General features: G+C 38.7%; 1 protein-coding gene and 2 non-coding genes across 5 annotated transcripts in view; 1 reads left to right on the forward strand and 2 right to left on the reverse strand.

The window, feature by feature from the left end:
* GABPA (GA binding protein transcription factor subunit alpha) overlaps positions 1 to 23,775 on the reverse strand; it is a 31,559-nt gene that overhangs the window by 3,464 nt on the left and 4,320 nt on the right. For 2 of the 3 annotated variants that reach the window (XM_049785779.1, XM_049785777.1), the window contains exons 2-9: positions 20,608 to 20,710; positions 17,959 to 18,103; positions 12,889 to 12,973; positions 10,918 to 11,163; positions 8,941 to 9,135; positions 5,901 to 5,954; positions 3,779 to 3,919; positions 2,995 to 3,187 (exon numbers count right to left, since the gene is read on the reverse strand). In XM_049785779.1, the coding sequence (XP_049641736.1) occupies positions 2,995 to 3,187; positions 3,779 to 3,919; positions 5,901 to 5,954; positions 8,941 to 9,135; positions 10,918 to 11,163; positions 12,889 to 12,973; positions 17,959 to 18,103; positions 20,608 to 20,684 (1,136 nt within the window). In that variant the 5' untranslated portion in view covers positions 20,685 to 20,710. Of the gene's footprint in view, positions 1 to 2,994; positions 3,188 to 3,778; positions 3,920 to 5,900; positions 5,955 to 8,940; positions 9,136 to 10,917; positions 11,164 to 12,888; positions 12,974 to 17,958; positions 18,104 to 20,607; positions 20,720 to 23,775 lie in introns of all 3 variants that reach the window. The other variant, XM_049785778.1, reaches the window with a different exon arrangement.
* Positions 11,585 to 11,690, forward strand: LOC126026768 (U6 spliceosomal RNA). The gene has a single exon (XR_007501988.1). It is a non-coding gene; the product is annotated as a U6 spliceosomal RNA (small nuclear RNA).
* LOC126026852 (U6 spliceosomal RNA) lies at positions 15,471 to 15,574 on the reverse strand. Its single transcript, XR_007502063.1, has one exon. It is a non-coding gene; the product is annotated as a U6 spliceosomal RNA (small nuclear RNA).

The raw sequence follows: 23,775 nt of genomic DNA on the forward strand, positions 1-23,775 counted from the left end.
ATAGTAATTTCATTCTTTTTTTTGGTTTTTGAATCACATCTGGTGGCACTCAAGGTTACTCCTGGCTCTGCACTCAGAAATCACTCCTGGCAGGCTCGGGAGACCATATGGGATGCTGGGATTTGAACTACCGTCCATCCTGGATCAGCTGCTTGAAAGGAAAACGTGCTACTTCTGTTTTATCTCTCTGGCCCCTAATTTCATTCTTTTATTCATATTCTTATGATGTAAATATTCATTCCTATTAATGTTGCCATTCTGTTTCATTTTTTGATTCTTGGCCACACCAAGATGTGACTCCTGGCTCTGTGCACAGAGTCACACGTGGTACCACCAGGGGTCAGATACAGCCTCCTGCATGCAAGTAATTAATTTCAACACCTAAAACTATATCCGTCTCTGGCATAATTTCTTGCTTTTTAAATTTTAGTTCTAGATTCTTTCGCTGAACCTAATTGTTATTTGTCAGGTTCAGTCAAATCATGCTTACAAGTCATTCATTCTTCTGAATGAAGAATACTGTATACTACAATTTATGCAACCTTGGCAATTGATATTTGGAATATTTCTGGTATGAAAATGCCATAAATATGCTAGGGGGTGTGTATTGACATACAAAAATATTTTGTTGAATATCTAGAAGGAAACAGGCAACAGGTTATATTTCATTTACGAATTCTTAAAATTTTTGTTTCTTGGGCAATGGGTGGCAATGTTCAGGGACTACTCCCAACTCTGTGCTTGCAGTCTAACTTGGCCCCCTCCAGTATGCAATGTAGCCTGTTAATGTATCTTCTTGGCCCTTACAATTTAAAATTTACCTTCCTGTCAAAAGTATAGGCATAGGCCAAAGAGACAGAAGAGCAGTGAAGAGCATGTTCCCTACATAGAGCAGGCCTGGGTTTGATCTCTGGGAGGACTTGAGCCTCTTCTCAGTGCTGGGAGTGATTCGGAAGTAAACCCTGAGCACAGCTGGATGTAGGCCCAAGACAAAAATGAACAAAAGAAGCATTGACACATTTCTACTGTTCCGCACCTACATTTCCTACAGGAAATTAACTTAATTTTAGCTACTGTATGGTAGGTGTATACTATTTATTATGGTTTTAAATTGCATTTCTCTAATTATTAATGAGTTTCTGTACTTTGTATACATTGATTACTTTGTATGTATGATTATATTATATATCATACATGTTATATATGTATGATTATATTATATTAATTGTATATATTGATTACTTGGGATAATCTCTAGTCAGAAATGTCTAATTCTTGTCCATCTCCCTTTTCCTCTTGATTAATATGTTTTCTTTAGATATTCCTAATTAATATCTTATGTTGATACATATGGCTTGCCATTCACCTTCTTGATGCTGGGGGTTTCTCATTAGAAAGAGAGCTCTAACTTAAATGTAGTCCAATTCCTGATCCTTCTCATAGTGTTAATACTGGAGGGAGGGTACACCTAGCAGCACATAGGGCTTTGCCTGGCTCTTTGCTCAGGGATCACATCCTGGTATGGTGCAGAAGATCAAACCTTGATCTTTGGCACACAAAACATGTGCTCCATTCCTGAGCTACCTCCCAGTACAAACACTAAAGAAATCAAAAAACTAATTAGTGATAATGAAATCAAAGCCAAAGTCTTGCATTGGCTAGATCAATGAAACTGATTTTCAGTAGGGGACACAGAAAATGTCAAATAATACTTTCTTCCTATCTGAGTCATCAATTGTCATAGCACCACTGAACAGTAGCTCTTTTTCTCATGTCTTCTCTGAATCAACTGTTCTTGGTTCTATCTGGAATCTACTCTACACTGCGGTAGACCTGTATAGTCTAAGCCCACGATGGCGAACTTATGGTACACGTGCCAGCTGTGGCATGTGAAGGCCTTGCAACTGGCACGTGGGAGGTCTGCAATTAATAAAGTTATAAGATTTATAAAGAGTTTTTAGATACAAAAATCTTGTTATTAAGATTTAATTGATGTGCTGGCACTTTGAGAAAATTCTTTGGTTTTGTGCAGCAGTTTGGGCACTCAAACTCAAAAAGGTTAGCCATCACTGGTCTAAGCAATAGGCTCTTATGTGTATCAAAATCCCATAGACAAAGGGCTTTCTTTTCACGGTATACATCACAGATGTATATAAAATTGTACAACGATCTTGGCCAAATTCTAGGATAAAAATTATTCAGGTGTTGGCACCAGAGTGATAACACAGTGGGTAGGATGTTTGCGTTGCACACAGCTGACCTGGGCTCAATCCCCACACCCCACAGGATCCCCGTCAGTCACCCAAGTGTTGCCAGGAGTAACTCCTGAGCAAGGAAGAGGGAGAGAGAAAATGGATGGGAGGGAGAGAGAAAGAAAGTGGGGGGTGAGGGGAGGGGGAAGAGAGAGGAGAGAGAGGAGAGAGAGAGGAGAGAGAGAGGAGAGAGAGAGAGAGAGAGAGAGGGAGAGAGAGAGGGAGAGAGAGGGAGAGGGAGAGAGAGAGGGAGAGAGGGAGAGAGGGGGGGAGAGAGGGGGGGAGAGAGGGGGGGGAGAGAGAGAGAGGGGGGGGGGAGAGAGGGGGGGGGGGAGAGAGAGAGAGAGAGAGAGAGAGAGAGAGAGAGACAGACAGACAGACAAGAACTCTAGGTGCTTCCAAACTATACAAGATCTTTTCAAAATCGGTTTTGGTTTTTAGTCACAGCTGGCGGTGGTCAGGTTTAGTCCTGGCAAGTGTGGGGGACAGAACATATGGGGTGCTAGGGACTAAACATGATTAACCACATGCAAGACAAGTTTCCTGCCCTCTGTACTATCTGTCGAGCACCTCAACATTTTTAAATTCCTTGAGGCTTAATTTTTACATAGAGAAAGCAGCATTTTATAAATAGTATCATTATGAAACAGTCAATATTTATACCTAGAATAAAGACACACAAGTATAAATGTTCTTTTTAAAGAAAGGCTTGATATTGAAGAAAAAAGTAACAAATGCTCACCTTAATGCACGACTGAGTTTCTCATAGTTCATTGTAGGTTTATTTTTACGTTGTCCCCATTTCTGTGCAACCAGTTCAGGCTGATTCAGCTTGAACTCGCCTTCATCACCAACCCATGAGATGCAGTCTCGAGCATCCTTGTCAGTTAGAAGCTCTAGCAAAAACTGCCATAGCTGGATCTGGCCATTGTTTCCTACATTGATAAAAATGACAAGCACTGACCACAGAACACAGTATCACCAATTAACAGAAGGGGGAAGGCAATAAACAAGTTCTGGTTTATAGTTTAGTCATGCTGAAAATACTGTTTTCTTTTGTTGGGGCCTACACCTGATGGCACTGAATGGCTACTCCTTCTGTGCTCAAAAATTTCTCCTGGAAGGGTTGGGGGACCATTTGAAATACTCGGGATTGAACCTAGGTAGTTGCACACATGGCAAATGCCATACCTGCTATGCTATAGCATCAAGCCCATTTTTTTTAAATGCTCGAGAGGTCGGAGAGGTAGTGTGGTAGTAGGGCGCTTGCCTTGCACGTGGCTGACTTAGGACGACGGACTGTGGTTCAATCCCCCAAGCCAGGAGCGATTTCTGAGCACAGAACCAGGAGTAATCCGAAAATCACTGGGTGTGCCCCAAAAACCAAAGAAAAAAAAAAACTCCTTAAAAATGGTCAAACAGTCAAATAGTCCGTCCCTACTCACATTTTCAGTGATGTAAAAAAAAAAAAAAAAAAGGAAGATTTATTAAGTTGTGTAAATACCAAATGATACTGCGAAAATTACCTGTCCTGTTCCCAGGTGAACTTCTATCTTCTCCTGAAATTCTTGGAGCTCTTTGTACTTTGGCTGCCTTTGCACTACCATTTATAACTTTAATTGTAGTTGGTGTTGCAGACTGCACTGATGCTGGAATAATTTGTACGGCTACAAAGAGATGAGGGAAAAAGGATTATTTTTTCATCTAAATACAATTAGTGAAAAAATAGTTACTCAAGATATAAAATTCAATTAGTTTTACTAATGTTCCTTGAAAGGCTTCAACAGAAAGTCCCATTTAAAATATAGGCATTTAATCCATTACAGTTTTAAACAAAATTCCAACAGTTCTAGAGATAAGGTTATATCTTGAATTATTATATTTTCTTTCTGGGCCACACCCGGTGATGCCCAGGGGTTACTCCTGGCTGTGCACTCAGAAATTGCTCCTGGCTTGGGGGACCATATGGGGCGTTGGGGATTGAACCCTGGTCCGTCCTAGGTTAGCGCTTGCGAAGCAAATGCCCTACCGCTTGTGCCACCACTCTGGGCCTGAGTTGTGTGTGTGTGTGTGTGTGTGTTTAGCAACTTCTTTAGGCTACACCTGGTTGTACTTAAGAGTTTACTCCTAGGTCCACACTTTGAGATCACTCTGAAAGAGCTCAGGGGACCATGGATCAAACCCAGGTTGGTCTGTAAAAGGCAAGAGTGTTACCTACCATACTTTTTCATTGGGCCCTGTTTTGTGAGTCTTAGTAAATAAATGCTGGTCTCCTTATTTTGGAATTACTCCATGCATGCAAATTAAATAAAGTTAAAAATTATTCAAAAATATTCATAATGATAGTTATCAAATAAAAGTTAAAGATTTATAGAAAAATAAAAACTGTTACTCTACTAGGAAGCCTAGAATCACATCACTACTTAAAATAAAACAATTATTATTACATAATAAGGTTGTAAGATGTTTAGAAACTCTATATAACATTTTAGCAAGACGATCTCAAGACGCATTAGTAATGTTAACCAAGTTTTTTGTTTTTCTTTCTTTTTCTTTAAAGTTTGGTTCAGGTATGGCAGTGCTCAAGACTTACTCCTGGCTCTGTGCAGATTAGATGGACCCTATGGGGTGCCAGGGATCAAGCCTAGATCGGCCATGTGCAAGGCAAAAAACCTTACCCACCCACTGTACTATATCTCTGGTCCAATGTTCATCAATTTTTATTTTTTAATCAATTTTTTTTTTTTTGGTTTTTGGGTCACACCCTGCAGAGCTCAGGGGTCACTCCTGGCTCTACACTCAGAAATGGCTCCTGGCAGGCAGTATCCCATATGGGATGCTGGGATTTGAACCACCGTCCTTCTGCTTGCAAGGCAAACACCTTACCTCAATGCTATCTCTCCGGCTCCTATTTTTTAATTTTTAAATTGCTTTATTTAGGCACCTAGATTACAAAATTGTTCATTGTTGGGTTTCACTCATACAATGTACACCATTCTTCACCAGTGTACCCTTCCTATCACTGTTATCTCCCATTTCTTTCCCACCTCCCAACCCCCTAACCCTTCTTTGTTCTAGGTCAGGCAAAGTATCCCCCCCCATGAAAAAACTGACTAGAGCTGGAAAAATATAAAACAGGCATGGGGGCAGGGCTGGAGTGGTGGCGTGAGCCATAGGCATCTGCTTTGCGCGCACTAGCCTAGGACGAACCATGGTTCGATCCCCTGTGTCCCATATGGTTCCCCAAGCCAGGAGGGATTTCTGAGCGCATAGCCAGGAGAAACCCCTGAGTGTCATCAGGTATGGCTGGAAAACAAAACAAAACAAAAAAGGCATGGGAGGGAAGGTTAGGAGATAGGTGGAACATATGCTTTCTTTGCATGTGGGGAGGTCTGGGCTCAATCCTAGTACCACATGCACTACATGCTCCTCATGCATCTCTACGAACAATCTCCAAGCAATGAACTGAGTAGTCCTAGGGACTGCACTGCTGGGTGTGGCCCCCATATCACGTATAGTACATAAATACATTTTCATTTCTTATATTATAAATGCTAAATTATTTGTATCCTAAAATAAAAAAATTAACATTTTCCTTCTTAGAGCCTTACTGTTTAAGAAAGTATTATTAGTGAGAAATATACTCACGCTGATCAATTGTTACTATCTCATTCATCTGTTGTTCTTGACTTGCCAATACATCTGAAGAACACATATAAAAATTTCTATTTTCATTTAAAACTCCAAATGCAAAATCTCAATCCAAAATACCTAAATAGACATTATTCTTTAAAAAGAAACTCAAAACCAAAAATCAACCAAATAAACAAAAAGCTAAACATTAAACAACTAAAAGTTATAGGCAAAATGACCTGAAAATACTTTACTGTTAACATATTTTTTACACTGTGAATAAAAGGCCTTAGATCTTATTGGACTGAGGACATGCTTAGCATATGGGAGGTCCAGGTTTATCCCCAATAGGTTCCTTCTACCCAACACCAGCAGCAGTAATTCTCGAGCAAAGAGCCAAGAGAAACTCCGAAGCACTGCCAGGTATTGCTTAAAAAAACCCACACACATAAAATTTTTTAAAAAATTTCTAATTTGCGGGGCTGTTGAGGTGTTGCTAGAGGTAAGGTGTCTGCCTTGCAAGCGCTAGCCAAGGAAGGACCACGGTTCGATCCCCCAGCGTCCCATCTGGTCCCCCCAAGCCAGGGGCGATTTCTAAGTGCTTAGCCAGGAGTAACCCCTGAGCATCAAACGGGTGTGGCCCAAAAAAACCAAAAAAAAAAAAAAAAAAATTCTTATTTGCAAAGTATCTCAAATATTTAATCTGAAAAATGTTTTATCTTCTATATTATTTTTTTTCCCTCCTCCTGGATTGGTTGTGTGCAAGGCAATCATTCTACCTGATACTATCTCTCTCTCCAGCCCTCCTTTCTATTTTTAAGGTAGTATCATACTTTATCCTTTTATCTTTTTCATTTAGTTTTTGGGGCCACACCGGGTGAGGATCAGGGCTGACTGCTAGCACTGTGCTCATGAAAAAGTCCAGGGACTGACTATACAGTGTGCTGTGGACTGAACCTGGTTTGGCCAAGTACAAAGCAAGTACTCTATTTTACTATCTTTCTAGCTCCATATCTACTAAATATTTAATTTACTTAAACTCTTTATCATTTCAAAATGATAAAGAAAAAAAATGGAGTTTTTTTTGGAAGGAGGGAACCAGACCTGGCAGTACTCAGGGATTACTCCTACTCCTGGCTCTGTACTCAGGAATAACTCCTGGTGGTGGCTGGGGGACTAATGGAATGCAGGAGATAGAACTCAGGCCACATGCAAGGCAAAAGAGCCTTATTTGCTGTATATCTTTTGGCCCCTAAATAAAAAAATGTTTTAAGAGAGAAAGTTCTAATTTCTTTTAGTAATATGAAAAATTACTCAGAAAACGATTATTATAACATTAATATTTATAGACCACTAAATGTTTATAGGAAACTTTAAGATCCGGTCAAAATGAGAATATACATCAGAGAAACTTTAGAGATTTTCTAAACTTAACCAAAAAGGTACCTTCAATATAAAAATAAAAGCTTCATGATTTCTGAGCACATACCCCTGAGCATCACCAGGTGTGGCCCCATCCCCCCATAAAAACAGGAAAAAGAAAAAAAAAAGCGTCAGGATTGACTAGCTAGTACAGAGATTAAGATGTTTGCTTTGGTGGTTGGTTTGAATCCCGGTGTCCCATATGGTCCCCCCTGTGCCTGCCAGGAGCTATTTCTGAGCAGACAGCCAGGAGTAACCCCTGAGCAACGCCGGGTGTGGCCCCAAAACAAAAACAAAACAAAAAGGTGTTTGCTCTGTAGGCAGCTAACCTTAGTTTAATTCTGGATACCTTATACTGTCCCAGAGCATCTTCATGAGCCAGTAGCCAGCTGCTGTGCACTGCTGGTTATGGACCCCAAAACTTCCCCATTAAACAACAAAACGTCACAGTTTTCTAATTTGTTCCAACATTTATTTTTGAATAAAAATGCTATTAGTTTATAAATGTACTTTCTTAAAGATGGTGGTATTTTAAATAAACTTGTGGTCATCCTATATTATACAGCTTAACTAATTTAATAAGTATACAACTAAAGCATGCAACAAGAAAGTAGATTGTAAAAGGTCCTAATATACTCCTCAGAGAAGTAGTTTTCAATCTATTTTATACCTGTAGATGGGAACCAACCTACAAACTAAAAGAAAGTGCTTTATAGCAGTGTTTCCCTTCTTTTTCTCATGGTCCCATTCCAACCTTGTTTCCTATTTTCAGGCTGACCACCCAGTCACAGGTAGCATTCCTTTCTTCCTTTATATGATTTTTTTTCACAGGTAGTTCCCTTGATATATCCTGCAGACCAACAGGAGGCTGGACAATCCCAAGTAATAAATTCCACTTTAAAAAACCATTTGTTGTTTGTTGTTATTCTCACTCAAATAGGATTTACAGTTCACTGACTATACTATTACAGTTATTTAGTGCTCAATATATCAGACTTAGTATTTCCCTCTTGAAGCTAAAACTGAACCTACCAAAGTCAGCTCAATGAGATGGAGCACTAGTTTTGCATGCTGGAGCCCAAGGTTCCATTCCCAAAAGTAGGTGGCTAGTGCTGAGTGTGGAAAGAACAACAACAACAACAAACAAAAAACATAAACACACACACAAAACAAAAAAAAAAACCACCCCTCCCCCAATCCACTAGCAATCATGCTGTAAGTCCCTGGGCCAAGGTATTCACACATTTCTACTTACAATGTCCTTCCAAGATCTAGTTCCAGACAGAGCTGGTAAGGTTGGGGAAGGAAACAGTCAGAATCCTACCAGTGAGATATAAGCTTTCTTTGGAAAGGTATGCTGTATGAATGAATGAATAAATGAATGTAATAATTGTGCCCTTCAATATCTTTGATAGCAGTCCCTTTTTGTAGGGCCAATCTCTCCAAGCCTTAGTTTCTGATCAGGAGGATAAGGAAACTAAGTAGTAACTTGTATAAAAATAAAATAATTTATATATACATAGGGTTCTCAACCCAGCCTTAGTTATATTATTATTGTTATCAGTGAGCAATCAAGATGAAAACCATTATAAAGAAATGTAAGCAATATAGCAAATAGTAATACATTTCATACATTTTCGAAGAAGCTCCAGATGACTCCAGAGAATTTCTCCCCGAGGAACCCGCTGAAAAAAATCTTCTTGGTTGAGACTGCATAACTCTCTTCCGGAAATGTTGAGTGTGGTGAGGTCTATATCAGTCATGCTGAATTCTTTCATTACCCAAACTACCCAATGTAGGACTTGATCTGTGGACCACTGTATAGGATCTAAAAACAAAACAAAAACAAAACATCACCCTCGATCCATCTTAGATAGTATACTATAGTCCATTTGTCAATACACTTAAAAAGTATATATACACGTAGATAAAATCCAGGGTCTATTCCCCCAAGTGACAAAAAAAAAAAAACTACTTGTATGAGATATTTTTAAAGTGTTATACTTTCCTCTGGTTCCTTTTCAATATTTCCCGAGCCCATTAGTACCAGACATTGAACCTAGGATCACACATATGCAAGGCAAGTGCTCTACTGCTGAGTTATACCCCAAGCTTCTGTCTCAATTTAACCAAAAATTCTCATAGATTCATTTAGTTTTATCATCAGGTAGATTGGAATATTCTTAAGAAAAATTATTTGCAATACTGCTCTCTAGTGGGCCAAATGAAGAAGTAAAATGTAATTATGAAGAATATTATCCAAATTAAAAGTTTAATAGCAGTGTAAGATCTGGCATACACATCAACAGCAAAAAACTCTCCAATGTAAAAAACAATGCATTTTCTCCTCCTTTTGCTTCTTAGGAAAGTCTGGCTGTTTCCACATTTATCCTTATGGTACTTAAAATACAGCTTGCTAACTGCTTATTTGTTCAGCTGTTTTTTCTCTCCCATTACAAGTTAAAGACTTAAGTATTAAGTGCTATTTCTTACAATTTAACCTCTTACTAGAAACTACTACACTGCACATATTTGCTGAATCCATACAAGATAAATCCCAGCATCAACATTAGGAGGGACTCCTGCCTCAACAACCCCTACCTGCCCACACAACCAAATTAAGAAACAGTAACAATTTTCCCTTGAAAAATCTCTTCAATACCGTCCTTTCTGCTTATGAACTATCCTTATACAGATGTTTTTTTTGTTTTTGTTTTTGTTTTTTCGGTTTGTTGGCCACACCCGGCCTTGCTCAGGGGTTACTCCTGGCTGGCTGCTCAGAAATAGCTCCTGGCAGGCACGGGGGGGACCATATGGGACACCGGGATTTGAACCAACCACCTTTGGTCCTGGATCGGCTGCTTGCAAGGCAAACGCCGCTGTGCTTTCTCTCCGGGCCCACAGATGGTGCTTGACCCATGAAGTTCAATAATAGCAAAGATGAAACACAACTCAAATCAATGATTGCCTGTTTGAGAAATCAGACAAGTGTCTGAATGTCCTCTCAATATCTCCTCTCAGTAACCAGTCTTATCACCATTTTCCTCCAGCTCTTCCCACTGAAGTGACATAGTACCACACTGGCCTAGACATTGCTACCTGATGACGTCCCAGCTACAGGAACATGCTTCTTTCGTTTTACCTTCATTAGTTCTCCACCTTCTCCAACATGTCATTGCCACTGCCAAATTCATTTTAATGTGGTTGAGTCTAACGATAAGAAATAATTGTACAACAGAAAAACTCCTAAGCCAAACCTCGTCACTAGCCAGACTTATTACCACTGACAAATTTTGCATGTACATTTCTTGTCCGAAAAGTCCTTTTCAGCCCAACAGTCGGTCTAAAATAAGCCCTTTCCCAATTCCCCCCCACCCCCAGGCTGTTATGATCCTACTGAGATCCTAATAGCATGTTTCCTTTATAGAGACTGTCAACAGCTTACAAGCATAAAATTGTTTCTGAAGAGATACTGAAAAACAGAACTTTCCTAGGAATTCTACATTTGAAAAGGATTAGAATCACTCTGGTGTGCTCTGTATGTCGAAAGCAACCTGCATTACTTTCCCACATTCAATTACATAGAACATGTGATAATGTATTTTATTACCATAGGGTATCCCAAGGCGCTCTTGTTCTTTCCGGTAACCTTCTAGCGCAGCAGCCCATCTTGTAACTTGTTCCGAGGTTTCATCTGAAATGGTTGTAATGTGTTTTGTGCCATCCAGGGTGATCACTTGAGCTTCCTCCACAAGATGTGCTTCTGCTTCAGCATGGTGGGCATCTGGGTCAATGACCACTTCCACTGTTTCAGCAGGTTTGACAATCTCAAGGATGTTTAGCTTTGGTTCAATTCCTTCAAAGTGAGTTAAAAGTAAGTTAATTTAATTTTTGTTATGAAAGTTATGAAAACATGTATGTCACTAAAGCTCCAAAATTTTACTTGGTTTGTGTTCTCAAACGGTACGAAGAAAATTTTAATATTCTTTATGTCTAGATAATTCAACAGAATGAAATTTAAAATAGTGTGCATAATAACAACTAAACAGAACACTGGTAATAATAGCATTGTAACAATATCAATTTCCTCATTTTGGGCCAGGAAATAGCATAGTGGGTAAATTGCTTGCTTTGTACACAGCAATTCACCTGGGTTCTATCCCTGACACCATATATGGTCCAAGAACCTTACCAAAGTATCACTGGGTATGGCCCAAAAACCAACAACCAACAATTAAAAATAAAACCCTAAATTTCCTCACTAAGAACTGTGCTGTGTGCTCGCTTTGGCAGCACATATACTAAAATTGTAACAATACAGAGAAGATTAGCATGGCCCCTGAACAAGATGACAAGCAAATAAGTGAAGTGTTCCATATTAAAAAAAAAAAAAAAAAAAAAGAAAAAAAAAAAGAAAAAAGAATTGTGCTGTGACCATATAAAAGGGTTTCTTGCTTTAGAAAACACATACAACTACAACTCACTTATCATCATGGTACCTTATTAGTCATCTGCAAGTTTTATCTTTATTAAGGAAACCAATTCTGATGTATTGCATTCTAGTTTTCTTTTTCTATTCAAATTAAATTCTTTATTTAAGCATCATGATTACAAACAGTCATAAATAGAACACACACACCCCCTTCACCAGTGCAACATTCCCACCCCGACAAAACATGTGACCTACTGGAATTTCTAAATAATTTTAATCTTTTAAATCTCAACATTCTTTACAAATTCCTCTCTCTGGTTTTTATACTAAAAAACAGATTTTCTTGCAACTATGGAAGCCTTTCATTTGGAAGTTAAGAATAGACAGGTAGGCACAACAACTATTTTCTGGCCACTGTGCATCACTGTAAAGAGAGAGAGCACAATTCCAAGATGACATATACCCATAGTTGTTACTTTTAAGAGTTGGAATGTTCTAGATCAGTGCTAGGCAGCAGCTTCCTGGGCAGCCAATTTCTGCAGTGTGAATGAGGTATCTTAGAAGATTCATTGAACTTACTCTTCTAGACCTCTTTGAGATCCTATTTACTATTACTACAACACAATAAATATGGTTGTTTAAAACAAAAAAAATTCTTATTAAAATACTGAGATTTACAAGTTGTTTATCTTACAGTTGTTTCAGAAGCCACAGTGATAGTACACTGGGTAGGGAACCTTAACACACAGCTAGCTGACCTGGGTTCAATCCCCAGCATCCCATGTGATCTCCTAGAGCTCACAAGAAGTGATTCAGACCAGAAGTTACCCCTTGAGTAGTACAGGCTATGGCTCCCAAACAGAAACCAGTTGTTTCAAATTTCCACCACCTCTCCAACCTTCAATCTCTTTTCTCTCCCAACCCTGTAGCCTGTCACAGTATAGTTCCTTTTGATTAAACTGGGTAAAATTGTTAAGTTACACAACTAGCTTTACCCTGACAGAGGTAATTAAACCAGCAAAATGAATATTTGGCTGTTGAAGTTTGTCACAAACTTTCAACAACCACCTGAAACCTTTAAAATTGCATTTTAAATTAAAGAAATATAAGCTAAACTTTTGCAACACAACTACATTATAAGGAACATACCTTGGTAAGAAATTACCTGTACACTAAGCTGTACAGTGCCATCTGTCTTTACTCCTTGATCAAACAAACTTCGTTCTGGATCCAGCTAGAAAACAGGTAAAAAGAGAAGATTACATTATGATAGCTCAATGATTTGTGAATGTATCAAATAGAACTTAATTACTGAATAGAGTAGCTAAACTGCAAGCATACAATTGCCCAAGTAGGCAATTGTAAATGTCCTATCTCATTTAGTTCTAATTTAATACCAAAAAGGAAAAGTAAATTACCATAGTAATTAAAGTCAACAGAAATTTTGTCAAAAAAAAAAAAAAAAAAAAAAAAAGATATGTTTTTGGGTCACTCCTGGCAGCATTCAGGGGTTAATCCTGGCTATCTGCTCAGAAATTGCTCCTGGCAGGCTCAAGGGACCACATGGGATGTTGGGAATCACTGAGGTACATCTGTGGCTCGTGTGTGCAAGGCAAATGCCCTATTGCTCCAGCCCCAAATAAAATATCTTTTAAGAAAACTATAGTCTTGGACAGTGGAAGCAAAGTACATGAGAACTGGTCTTCAGTAAAAATCAGGCAACTTTGAGAGCTGACGGATGATAGGACAAGGAGGGGGAAATGACTATGATGAAGGTTAAATGTTCAACAGAAAGGAAGAGGTGATACTGAAAGTGGTACAGTGTGATGTATATGAAAACCTATACAAAACCTTACAGGAAGAGCCAGAGTACCTATAGCATAAGCAGGTAGGGTGTTTGCAGCTGACCTGGATTCGTGGCATCCATATGATCCCCTGAGCCTGCAGGGGCCATTTCTGAGCACAGAGCCAGGAGTAAGCCCAAAGTGCCGTAGTGTGGGGCCCAAAAACTAGGAAAAAAAAAGATACACAAACAGGAAAACACCTGGATAGGAGGCAAACTGGGGGCTTGGGGAATAGGGAAGCATTGGTGAGAGGAAGTGGACATGGTGAAAGAATCAGAGTTGAAACACTGTAAGCCTAAAACCCAATGGTGAATAACTTAAAAAATTCTTGGGTCATAGCAAATAGCTCAAAGGGTGGAGCTCTTTTGCTTTGTATGCAGCAAACCTAGTTCTGCTTATCAGAACCACACGATTCCCAACATGCCAAAAGTTGACTCCAAGCACAGAGCTGAGAATATCTCTGGTACCACTAGCTGTGGCTCAAAAATAAAAAATGAGAAATACTCTTCTAGCTCAGCAGTCTAGTTTGGTACTTTAGAACTTTAAATATGCTGAAATTTTCCATTCAGTTAAAGTATTTAAAATAGATGCCGGAGAGAGAGTGCAGCAAGTAGGGCTTTTGCCTTGCACACAGGTAATCCGGGCTCAATCTCTTCCATCTCATATGGTCCCCAAGCCTGCAGGAGTAACTTTTGAGTGCAGAACTAAACTCATTAACTCCTGAGTGCTAGGTATGGCCCAAAAACCAAAAAATAAAAAGTATTCAATATAGAATGTAATGCAAGTTATCTGTCATAAGTATAATTACTGATAATAATTTATGTAGATTTACAAATTTAATTGTAGCCATAATGTTAGCCCTGTAACCAATGTAACACTTAAATTTAAATCAGTGTTAATTTTGTTTGTTTGTTTTTTTGGGCCACACTCAGTGATGCTCAGGGGTTATTCCTGGCTATGCACTCAGAAATTGCTCCTGGCTTGGGGACCATATGGGACGTTGGGGTATCAAACCGCAGTCCATCCTAGGCTACTGTGCGCAAGGCAGATGCCTTACTGCTTGCGCCACCTCTCTGGCTCTATAAATCAGTTTTAATTTTTTTTTTTTTTTTTTTGGTTTTTGGGTCACACCCGGCAATACTCAGGGGTTATTCCTGGCTCTATGCTCAGAAATCACCCCCTGGCAGGCTCGGGGGAACATATGGGATGCCGGGATTTGAACCAGCGACCTTCTGCATGTAAGGCAAACGCCTTACCACTGTGCTATCTCTCCGGCCCCAAATCAGTTTTAATTTAAATCTAATCTTTAATGGTTGTCTTGAATTCCAAGATATATAATACACATACACCTGAGTTATTTTCAACTTCTGCACCAAGCAAGGAATATATCAGATTTTTATCTTTGCTTACTAAAGTGAAGATTTCTAAAGGAATAATTCACTGAGGTAGAACTTACCAGGTATTTTACATTTTATACTAATAGACACTAAATGCTGTTATTACCTTCCATCAAGACTAGTTAATTTATCCTCTCACAGTTGAGAGAAGAAAAATCTTCAATCCTACATTAACACTATTAAACTCAGCCAGTGCCTGGCTTTAGAATAACATTATCCTCCTACCCATACTTACTATACTTACTGAAAAAGAAAAAAGCATATCCATATGGCAACTGAAATGTACACATTAAGACATTTCCACTTATTCTAATCAAGAGTACTTAAAATAGATACGATTTTTAATCTTCACAGAAGTTCCACAATGTATGGCAATAGCATTGTAGGGCAGATATGGGGAGCAGTAAAGGACCAACCAGTCCACGAGATGACATGGAGGATGCTAGTATACAAAAGAACATGAAGCCTAGTTTTTTCTTTCTCTCAATTTTTAAATATGAAACACTTCACAAACCTGCGTGTCATTTTTGTGCAGGGGCCATACTAATCTCTGTATCATTCCAATTTAAGTATATATGCTGCCGAAGAGAGCACATGAAGCCTAGTTATTATGTGTTCAAATGAAGTAGACAAGAACTAAGCAATCCTATCTAGACTACTATGCATCTAGACAAAATCATTACCTTCTCTGAAAGAAGCAATAAAACAACTGAAGGAGCCAGAGAGAACAGCAGGCAAGCCGTTTCCCTTGCATGTGGTAAAACCTGGGTTCAATCTCCAGTGCCCCATTGTGGTTTTCTCCAAGCTATACTGATCCCTGTGCACAAAACCAGGAATAAGCCCTGAGCACCATTGGGTGTGGCCCCAAAAACCAAAATAAGTAAAGCCTAACTGTAAATATGCTGCAAATGCAAGGTATTGCTCTAATATGACCCAGAGTAATATTCTACTAAATAAATTCCAAAGAAACTATATTTATATTTAACTATATTAAAATTCGTATCCAAAATTCACAGTGGAACAAATAAAGGAAATGTAAAAAACATTAAAAAATTTATTTTTAAATAGGAGTTATGCTCAGAGCTGTGGGAGGAGGGACACCAAGCCAAGCTTGGCAAAGTGCAGGTCTGATAGTGCCGGGGCCAACAGGACCACACCAAACAGTGCCAAGGGTCTGGATATCAAGCACTGGGCCCAGCCAAAAAACCCCCTTGTTTTATGGTTTCCATTTTTCTCTTCTTTTTTATTTTTCAACCCCTATCTCCACCTAGTTCTCTATTCCTAACCTGCTAACCCAATCCCAAAATCCTCAATCCAACCAAACACTAGCCCTTACCCCACTTCTAAGTCCTACACTTTAACCCAACACTCAAGGCAATCCCTAACACTTTCTTTTTTGGTTTTTGGGTCATACCCGGCAGCGCTCAGGGGTTACTCCTGGCTCCATGGTCAGAAGTCGCTCCTGGCAGGCTCGAGGGACCATATGGGATGCCAGGATTCGAACCAGAGTCCTTCTGCATGCAAGGCAAATGGCCTACCTCGTGCTATCTCTCCAGCTCCCCTAACACTTCTTAATCCCATTTCTCTCTAATCCTTACCCCTACCTCTACCTTCACACCTGCTGCAACCCTAACCCCCTAACTTTAACTCTTGCGCTATAGCAGTTATTTAGGTTCCATGATTTATAATAACAGATTCTGAAGTTTTTGGTGGAAGGAGAAAAGGAGGGTGAGAGGGAGAGAGAGAGAGAAGAGAAAGGGGAAGAGAGGGAGAGAGTGGTACAGAGAAGGGAATGAGAGAAAGGAGAGAGGGAGTGAGGGAGAACTTTAGCTTGAAAAAGCAAGAAAACTGTTAAAAAGACAATTTCACGACACATCCTACCGAAAACAGCACACACTACACCCGAGTGTCTCCTCTGCACCAAATCCACCCCATCCACCATCCCTTCTAAGTAAGGTTAATTCTGCAGACAAGCATTCTAGTTCTGAGGTCTTTGGCTATCTGTTGATCTCTTACTAAGTTTCTTTATATCTCACAGGAGAGTGACAGTTTCTGGTCATTTCTCCTTCCGAAGGGACAATGATCTTTCTTTAAAGAGTCTGATGAACACAGAAGTTAAAAGCAACTGACTTATGAGGTATGAGGAGGGCAAGCTTTCACTTTAAAGGTCAATGTGCTTTCCACTAACCATTACTTAAACTGCTGGTTTTCTGTTTTGGGACTATACCCAACTGTGCCCAGGAGCTAATTTTTAGGCTCCTAGCACCTGAAGAAACTTTGTGATGTGAAAAGTAGACCCTGGGCTCTCACATACATGCAAACCAACCCCCATATACACACATCCTTTCTACTTAGCTATCTTTTCTGGTCCTACTAAATTACTCACTTTGTATTTATAAAAGTGAATTCCTTTTTTTTTTTTTTTTTTTAAGAGTTTTTGGACCACACTGGCAATGCTCAGCACTTATTTCTGGATCTATATGCAGTGCTTATTCCTGTTCTTTGCTCAGGATCACTCCTAGATGTGCTCTACAGATCACATGTGGTGCCATATCAGATCAAATCAGAGCTGAGGGGACGGAGCAGTGGAGCAACGGTAGGGCGGCTGCCTTGCACATGCTAGATCACCCGGAGTCCCAGATGGTCCCAAGCCAGGAGAGATTTCTGAGCGCATAGCCAGGAGTAACCCCTGAGCGTCACTGGGTGTGGCCCCAAACAAACAAATAAACAAACAATAAAACAAAAAACCCCAGAGCTGAAAGCATGAAAGGCAAGAAAAACCTTGACCTGTTCTATCAGTATATTAGATTACAAATAAAAACTTTATGGACATTTTATTTCTGACTTTTCATTTCATTTCCATATTCTTAAGATTTTCTTTTCAGTTCATACTGATTATATAGAAATAAATGTTATAGATCAAAAATATTTATAATACAGGTTTAAATGCCAAACTGTAAATGCACCCCCAAAATTACCTGGATATCTTGTAGACAAATTTCATGTGCATCCAAGGAACACTGTAGTCTTGGTTCTAGAAGCTTCTTTAAATTGCCGATTGGTTCATTGATGTCAATGGCTTGGCTCACACACTCAGCTGGGGCATAGGTTTGTTCTACAATGCTAAATATTAAAGAACATAATTGTTAATTTTTTTTTTTTTGCTATATGGGGAATCAAACCTAGGCCTTTCTCAAACATGTAAGGCATACTGTACCAAATGAATTCTTTGATTCATAACTAATATTTGATCCTGGATAATAAATAATCATATACTCAAAACAAAACTCAGTATTAAAATACATTTCTGGTTTTTGTACACTTCTTTTTGCATAGACCCCATTTAGAATGGTAGGTTGACCACCAGTGTTGCCAAGCTAACTTGCTGAATTACACAGAAATGCTAGCGTAAAAGGTACAACACCCCACAAGTACATTGTTCATATAAGTGCACGTGTATATAAGGGAGCAATATCCTTATCTGTTACATTTTTAAGTAAACTTAAGAGAATTTTAGGCTATAAAAGATTAGTGTTTTGAGGCCAGAGCAATAGCACAGCTTCTAGGGCAGACCCAGTTTTGATCCTGGTATCCCATATCCCTGAGCACTGGCCAGGAATACCTGCACACAGAACCAGAAGAAACCCCTGAGCATCTCTGGATGTGGCCCCCCAAAATAAGAGTCTCAATTTTTGAGGACCACATAGAGCAGCATTCAGGGGTCTCTTTTGGCTCTGTGCTCAGAAATCACTCCTGGCAAGCTTATGGGACCATATGGGATGTCAGGGATCAAACCCTGGTTGGGAACATGCAAAGCTGCTATGCTAACATTCCAGGCCCTGTAGAGCTTCAACTTTGAGTGCAATCTACACTAGTCAATGTCAATTTTCCTACTTAAAACAAAACAAAACAACAACAACAACAAAAAAACATCTACATAAAGATCTACTGCACTGATAAATTTAGGACTTAATAACATTTTCTAATATGTTTCATTTAAATATCAAATATTAAATACTTATATTTAATTATTAAATATATTAACTAAATATATTAATTATAATAAATATTTAAATATCAAATATTAAATTTTCAGTGAAAGCACTTAAAACTCTAAGCTGTTTTTATATTTCAAGTATACTGCTATATAAAGATATATTAAAAGGTATTATATTCTAATTTTTATAAATTTAGTAAATGGATATTATTTAAAAGTAAAGATATCATAGCAAACAATTATTAGTAGTAAAAGTATATCAATATCTTAGCCAAGAATTTTTACCAAATTCTTGATCATATAAAATATTTTCTTTTTTCAAAATAGTTAATTCATTAATTAGTTAATAAAAATTAGTTGATAATCACATACCACTGTTGGACATTCATAAACCTCATAAAATTAGATCATTTGAGAGAACTAATTCTTTTCATTAAATATTTTGTTGCTACCATTTATACAGAAGTAAAAATTATAGCAACTATTAAAAAATGTGATACTCTCAACACCGGACTAAATTCCCTATTATAAAATTTCTTACAGCTGAATAGCAACAATAACTGCCCTTTTACAAAGTTACATCCCAGATCTTGTCTCTCAAATGTTTACTTTTTTTATTTTTTATTTTGGGCCACACCCGGTGATGCTCAAGGGTTCCTCCTGGCTAGGGAGTAAATGCCCTACTGCTCCGCCATGACTCCAGCCCCAAATGTTAACTTATTTTGTACATTTTTTTGAGGTGAGAATCCCCATGTGGCAGTGCTCAGGGCTCACTCCTAGCAGTGACTGACAGGCCATATGCCACACCAGGGATTGAACCTGGGGTCACATATAAGATAAGTTCCTATACTCATGTTCAATCTTCTCTATGCCCCCCTTAAATGTTTATTTTAAAAGATTTTCAAATTGAATCCTCTTCTTAGATTCTAAATTCATTATTACTGCCCTTCTTTAATGATGCTTTAATGATATGATAATAGTCTATTACCATATCAAGAATTAACTTTTATATTATATGCTAGTACTACATACACATATTACTCATATACAGATACATATCTCCTAAAATACAATGAAATATGGTCCTCCATAAAAGCATGTCATGGTCTCATTTACTGATATATTCCTGAGTTAATAATTTATGGCACTTTTTATAGATATTTGTTTAAAAAAAAAAAAACTCAGTTTGTGAACTAAACTCTTTCTGAAATAAAAGTAGCCAAGGGTTAAAAAAAGGAAAAAAGAATCAGTGATCTAGGTCTAAGATCCATGAAATTCAACTAACTATGACTATTCTCTTTACTACCTTTATTAAAATTTTCTTTTCCTCCAGTTAGCAACAAATTGAGGGGGTAAAAAAAACTAATGAATATCCTCCCAAATGATGAAGTTAGTTGAAATAAAATATGGTCTCGTAAAATGAATTCTTAAATTTTTTTGGTTTGGGGCCATACCTGGTGACAGTGCAGGGGCTATTCCTGGCCCTGTGCTCAGAAATCACTCCTGGCTTGGGGAACCATATGGGATGCTGGGTGCAAGGAAAATACCCTATTGCTGTGCTACCACTCTGGCCCCTGAATTCTTAATTTAATGATATTATATATAACATGATCAATTAGAAAATACCAACCTTTCCTCTGTGCATTCTGATTTCTCTGTTCCATCTATCTCAATTTCTATCAGCTCCTCTGCTTCTCTTTTAGTCATGGTTGAAATATTTCAAAAGTCCAATCCTGTAAGAGCTAAATGTGAGGACATGAAATTATCAACAGAAAGAGAATATTACCTATGCAAAGGAACAACATAGGACACAATCTTCACAAACACACAGGAGAAAATTCTCAAGTTATGTTTATCATTTAGTTTTTGTTTATGATATTTAATATTAAACAAGCATCATCTAATTGGCTTTACTGGATTTTTTGGGGGGACGCATAATCTCAGTGAATAAAAATAATTCAAAATTAAGTCAAAGCCCGGGAGCTGAAGCAATAGTACAGAGGGTAAGGCATTTGCCTTGCACACCGCCAACTCAGGTTCAATCCCCAGTATCCCATATGATCTCCTGAGCCTGCCAGGAGTAATTTCTGAGTGAAGCACCAGGAGTAACTCCTGAGCACTGCCAGTGTGGCCCCAAAACTTACTGGCACCTACTGGGGCCAGGGAGAAGGCATAGGGTCAGAGGTACAAGCAAGGTTCACACAGAATCCTGATTCGATCCTTGACTGGTCCTTCACTGCAGGTGGTTCTGGTATTACCCAGCACCACTGTGGAGCTACTATCACCTGGCTGAGCAAAATACCTTAAGGCCCAGTGGGTAAAGTATTACTTGGAGTATTGCCCATACCCTACATTCCCCCTAAATACAAGAAAAACACCTAACCTAGAGAACACATAGGCCATCTAAACTACCTAAGATGTGCTTCCTGCCAGGCTTACTAATCTAAGACAATAAGGTATTGAGTGTATATTGTCATTTACTGAAAACTATTCTGAAAGTGAAAGACAGAATGTTGTTTTTCCAGGTGATTGTGGGGCTAACTAAGAGTTATGCTTATTTCCCTGACCAGCACCACCAGTATTGTGTCTCATATTACTTGGCTGCAAAAGATCAAAACTCAAAATTTCTAGTATGGTTTCTAACTTTCACATACTCCAAAATAAACTCCTATAAATGCAGATCTTTATCTACTCTGATCATCCCATTTACTTCTATAATGAAGTCTATAATTAGCCATTTTATTGCACTTATTCTTTTGCTTTGTCCATAGCAACTGTCACCTATGAAAATGTTAATTTACTAGATTTGCTGTTTTTTTTTTTTCCTGTTAGAAGGATCATCACCAAAACAACAAAACCCAAGATTGTCTTAAAGCATAACCAGGCGCTTAAATAAGTTTATTTGGACCAGGGGCTTCTGGTTTTGAAACATCTCAATTTCTGCACTCAGATTCCCCTGGATTATCTAGCTGAGCCCAATAAAATGACAAAGGTCCTTAGAAGAGAGATTCTAAAGAGCTTCAAACTGTCCGTGACTGACTATGAAGATGCAGGACAGGAACCAGGAACCAACATGATCACAGGTAGCCTCCAAGACTAAAGAAGAAAGTGGGGGCCGGGAAGGTGGCGCTAGAGGTAAGGTGTCTGCCTTGCAAGCGCTAGCATAGGACGGACGGTGGTTCAATCCCCGATCCCCCAGCATCCCATATGGTCCCCCCAAGTCAGGGACGATTTCTGAGCACATAGCCAGGAGTAACCCCTGAGCATCAAACGGGTGTGGCCCAAAAACCAAAAAAAAAAAAAAAAAAAAAAAGAAGAAAGTGGTTGTCCTCCTAGAGCTGTGAGAAGAAATGAAATCATATACCAACACCTGCAGGTAGCACAGGAAGCCCCACTTAAAATTTCTGATCTCAACAATTGTGTCATAAAAAACAGGTGGTATTTTAGTTTTACCTTTTTTTGGTTTGGGGGCCATATCTAGAAGTACTCAGGAGTTACTCCTGGCTATGCCCAGGGGAACCATATGGGATGCTGGGGATTGAACCCCAGGTCAGCAGTGTAGAAGGCAAACACCCTACCCACTGTGCTAAGGATTTCACTCACAGGCAACGTAAAGACAGAGTCTACAGCAAATTTGTTGAAGTAGTAGGGAACTAATGTTCTCTTTTCCAGTTTAGAAGATACCCCAGTATCTCTGAGGGGGACTTCTGACAACTAATGAACTGTTAGCATAGGAATGAAGATGAACTGGTACAAAAGTCATCTTTGTCTATAGAAAAATACACTCAGATCTGTCCCCTAAGAAAGACTGGAAGGGACCCTCTGCTTAGACAGACACCCATCATGCTAATGGGGGTATTGACTAGATCCCAGGAGACTTGATGGAATAACAAAAGAAGTTTTTTTTCTCTTTTCTACCTATCACTGATCTAGTAAACCTTCACTCTTTAGTAAAGACAACTGTTCTTTTACTGATATTTAAGTAGTAAAATTCTCCAGAGTACTACAGAAACATGGATCGTGTATGATAACAGAAGTTCACAAGGGTAAGGATAATATTTTGCTATATACACGTGTTTACAGCATTCTTAACAGTGTTCATCCTTTAAGAAACCTTTAGAAGTAGTAGAAACCTTTAAGATGACTTCTCATCAAAACAAAACAAAACAATCCCAACATAGAAAAAAAAATAGTGGGGATAATTTTTGTGGTCTAAGGCTAGAAAAGGATCTCTTAAATAAGATTCCCTAAGCACAAACCCTTAGGAGAATAAAGAATGAATTCCATAACATTCAGACATATTCAATAAGGCAGAGAGTGGGAAAAGTTATTTCCAAGATCCAAAAGTAACAACTAATAATGGTTGGAGTAGTCAGTGGCTATTGGGTGATGACCTATTAAGTATCAGGACTGATCTGAAAAACAGGCAAATCCCCAGAAACAAGGAGTATAACCAAAATGGCTAATTTAAAGAACCCTCAAATTCAAATTAAAAATAGTTTAAAACAAGAAACTACAAAGGCCAGAGTGTGATAGTATGATGGTTAAGTTTTCATTTGGTACAGGAATGAGAAAGCCCCAGCGCTTTGGATGACAAATGGTCCTCCAAGCACAGAGCCAGGATGAACACTGCAAGGTTAATGCTGTACAAATGGGTTTTTCCTGGGAGAAAAAAAAATCTAAAAGTTAATGACAAATCAAGTAGGGTTATTCCTTTAACCCAGCTAACCTGCCCTTAGATCTGCCTTGCAGGGATGCCTGAGGATCAGAGTACTCAGGACTGTTATCAACATTCTTC

This window comes from Suncus etruscus, chromosome 13, assembly GCF_024139225.1.
Source record: "Suncus etruscus isolate mSunEtr1 chromosome 13, mSunEtr1.pri.cur, whole genome shotgun sequence".
NCBI classification, from domain to species: Eukaryota; Metazoa; Chordata; class Mammalia; order Eulipotyphla; family Soricidae; genus Suncus; species Suncus etruscus.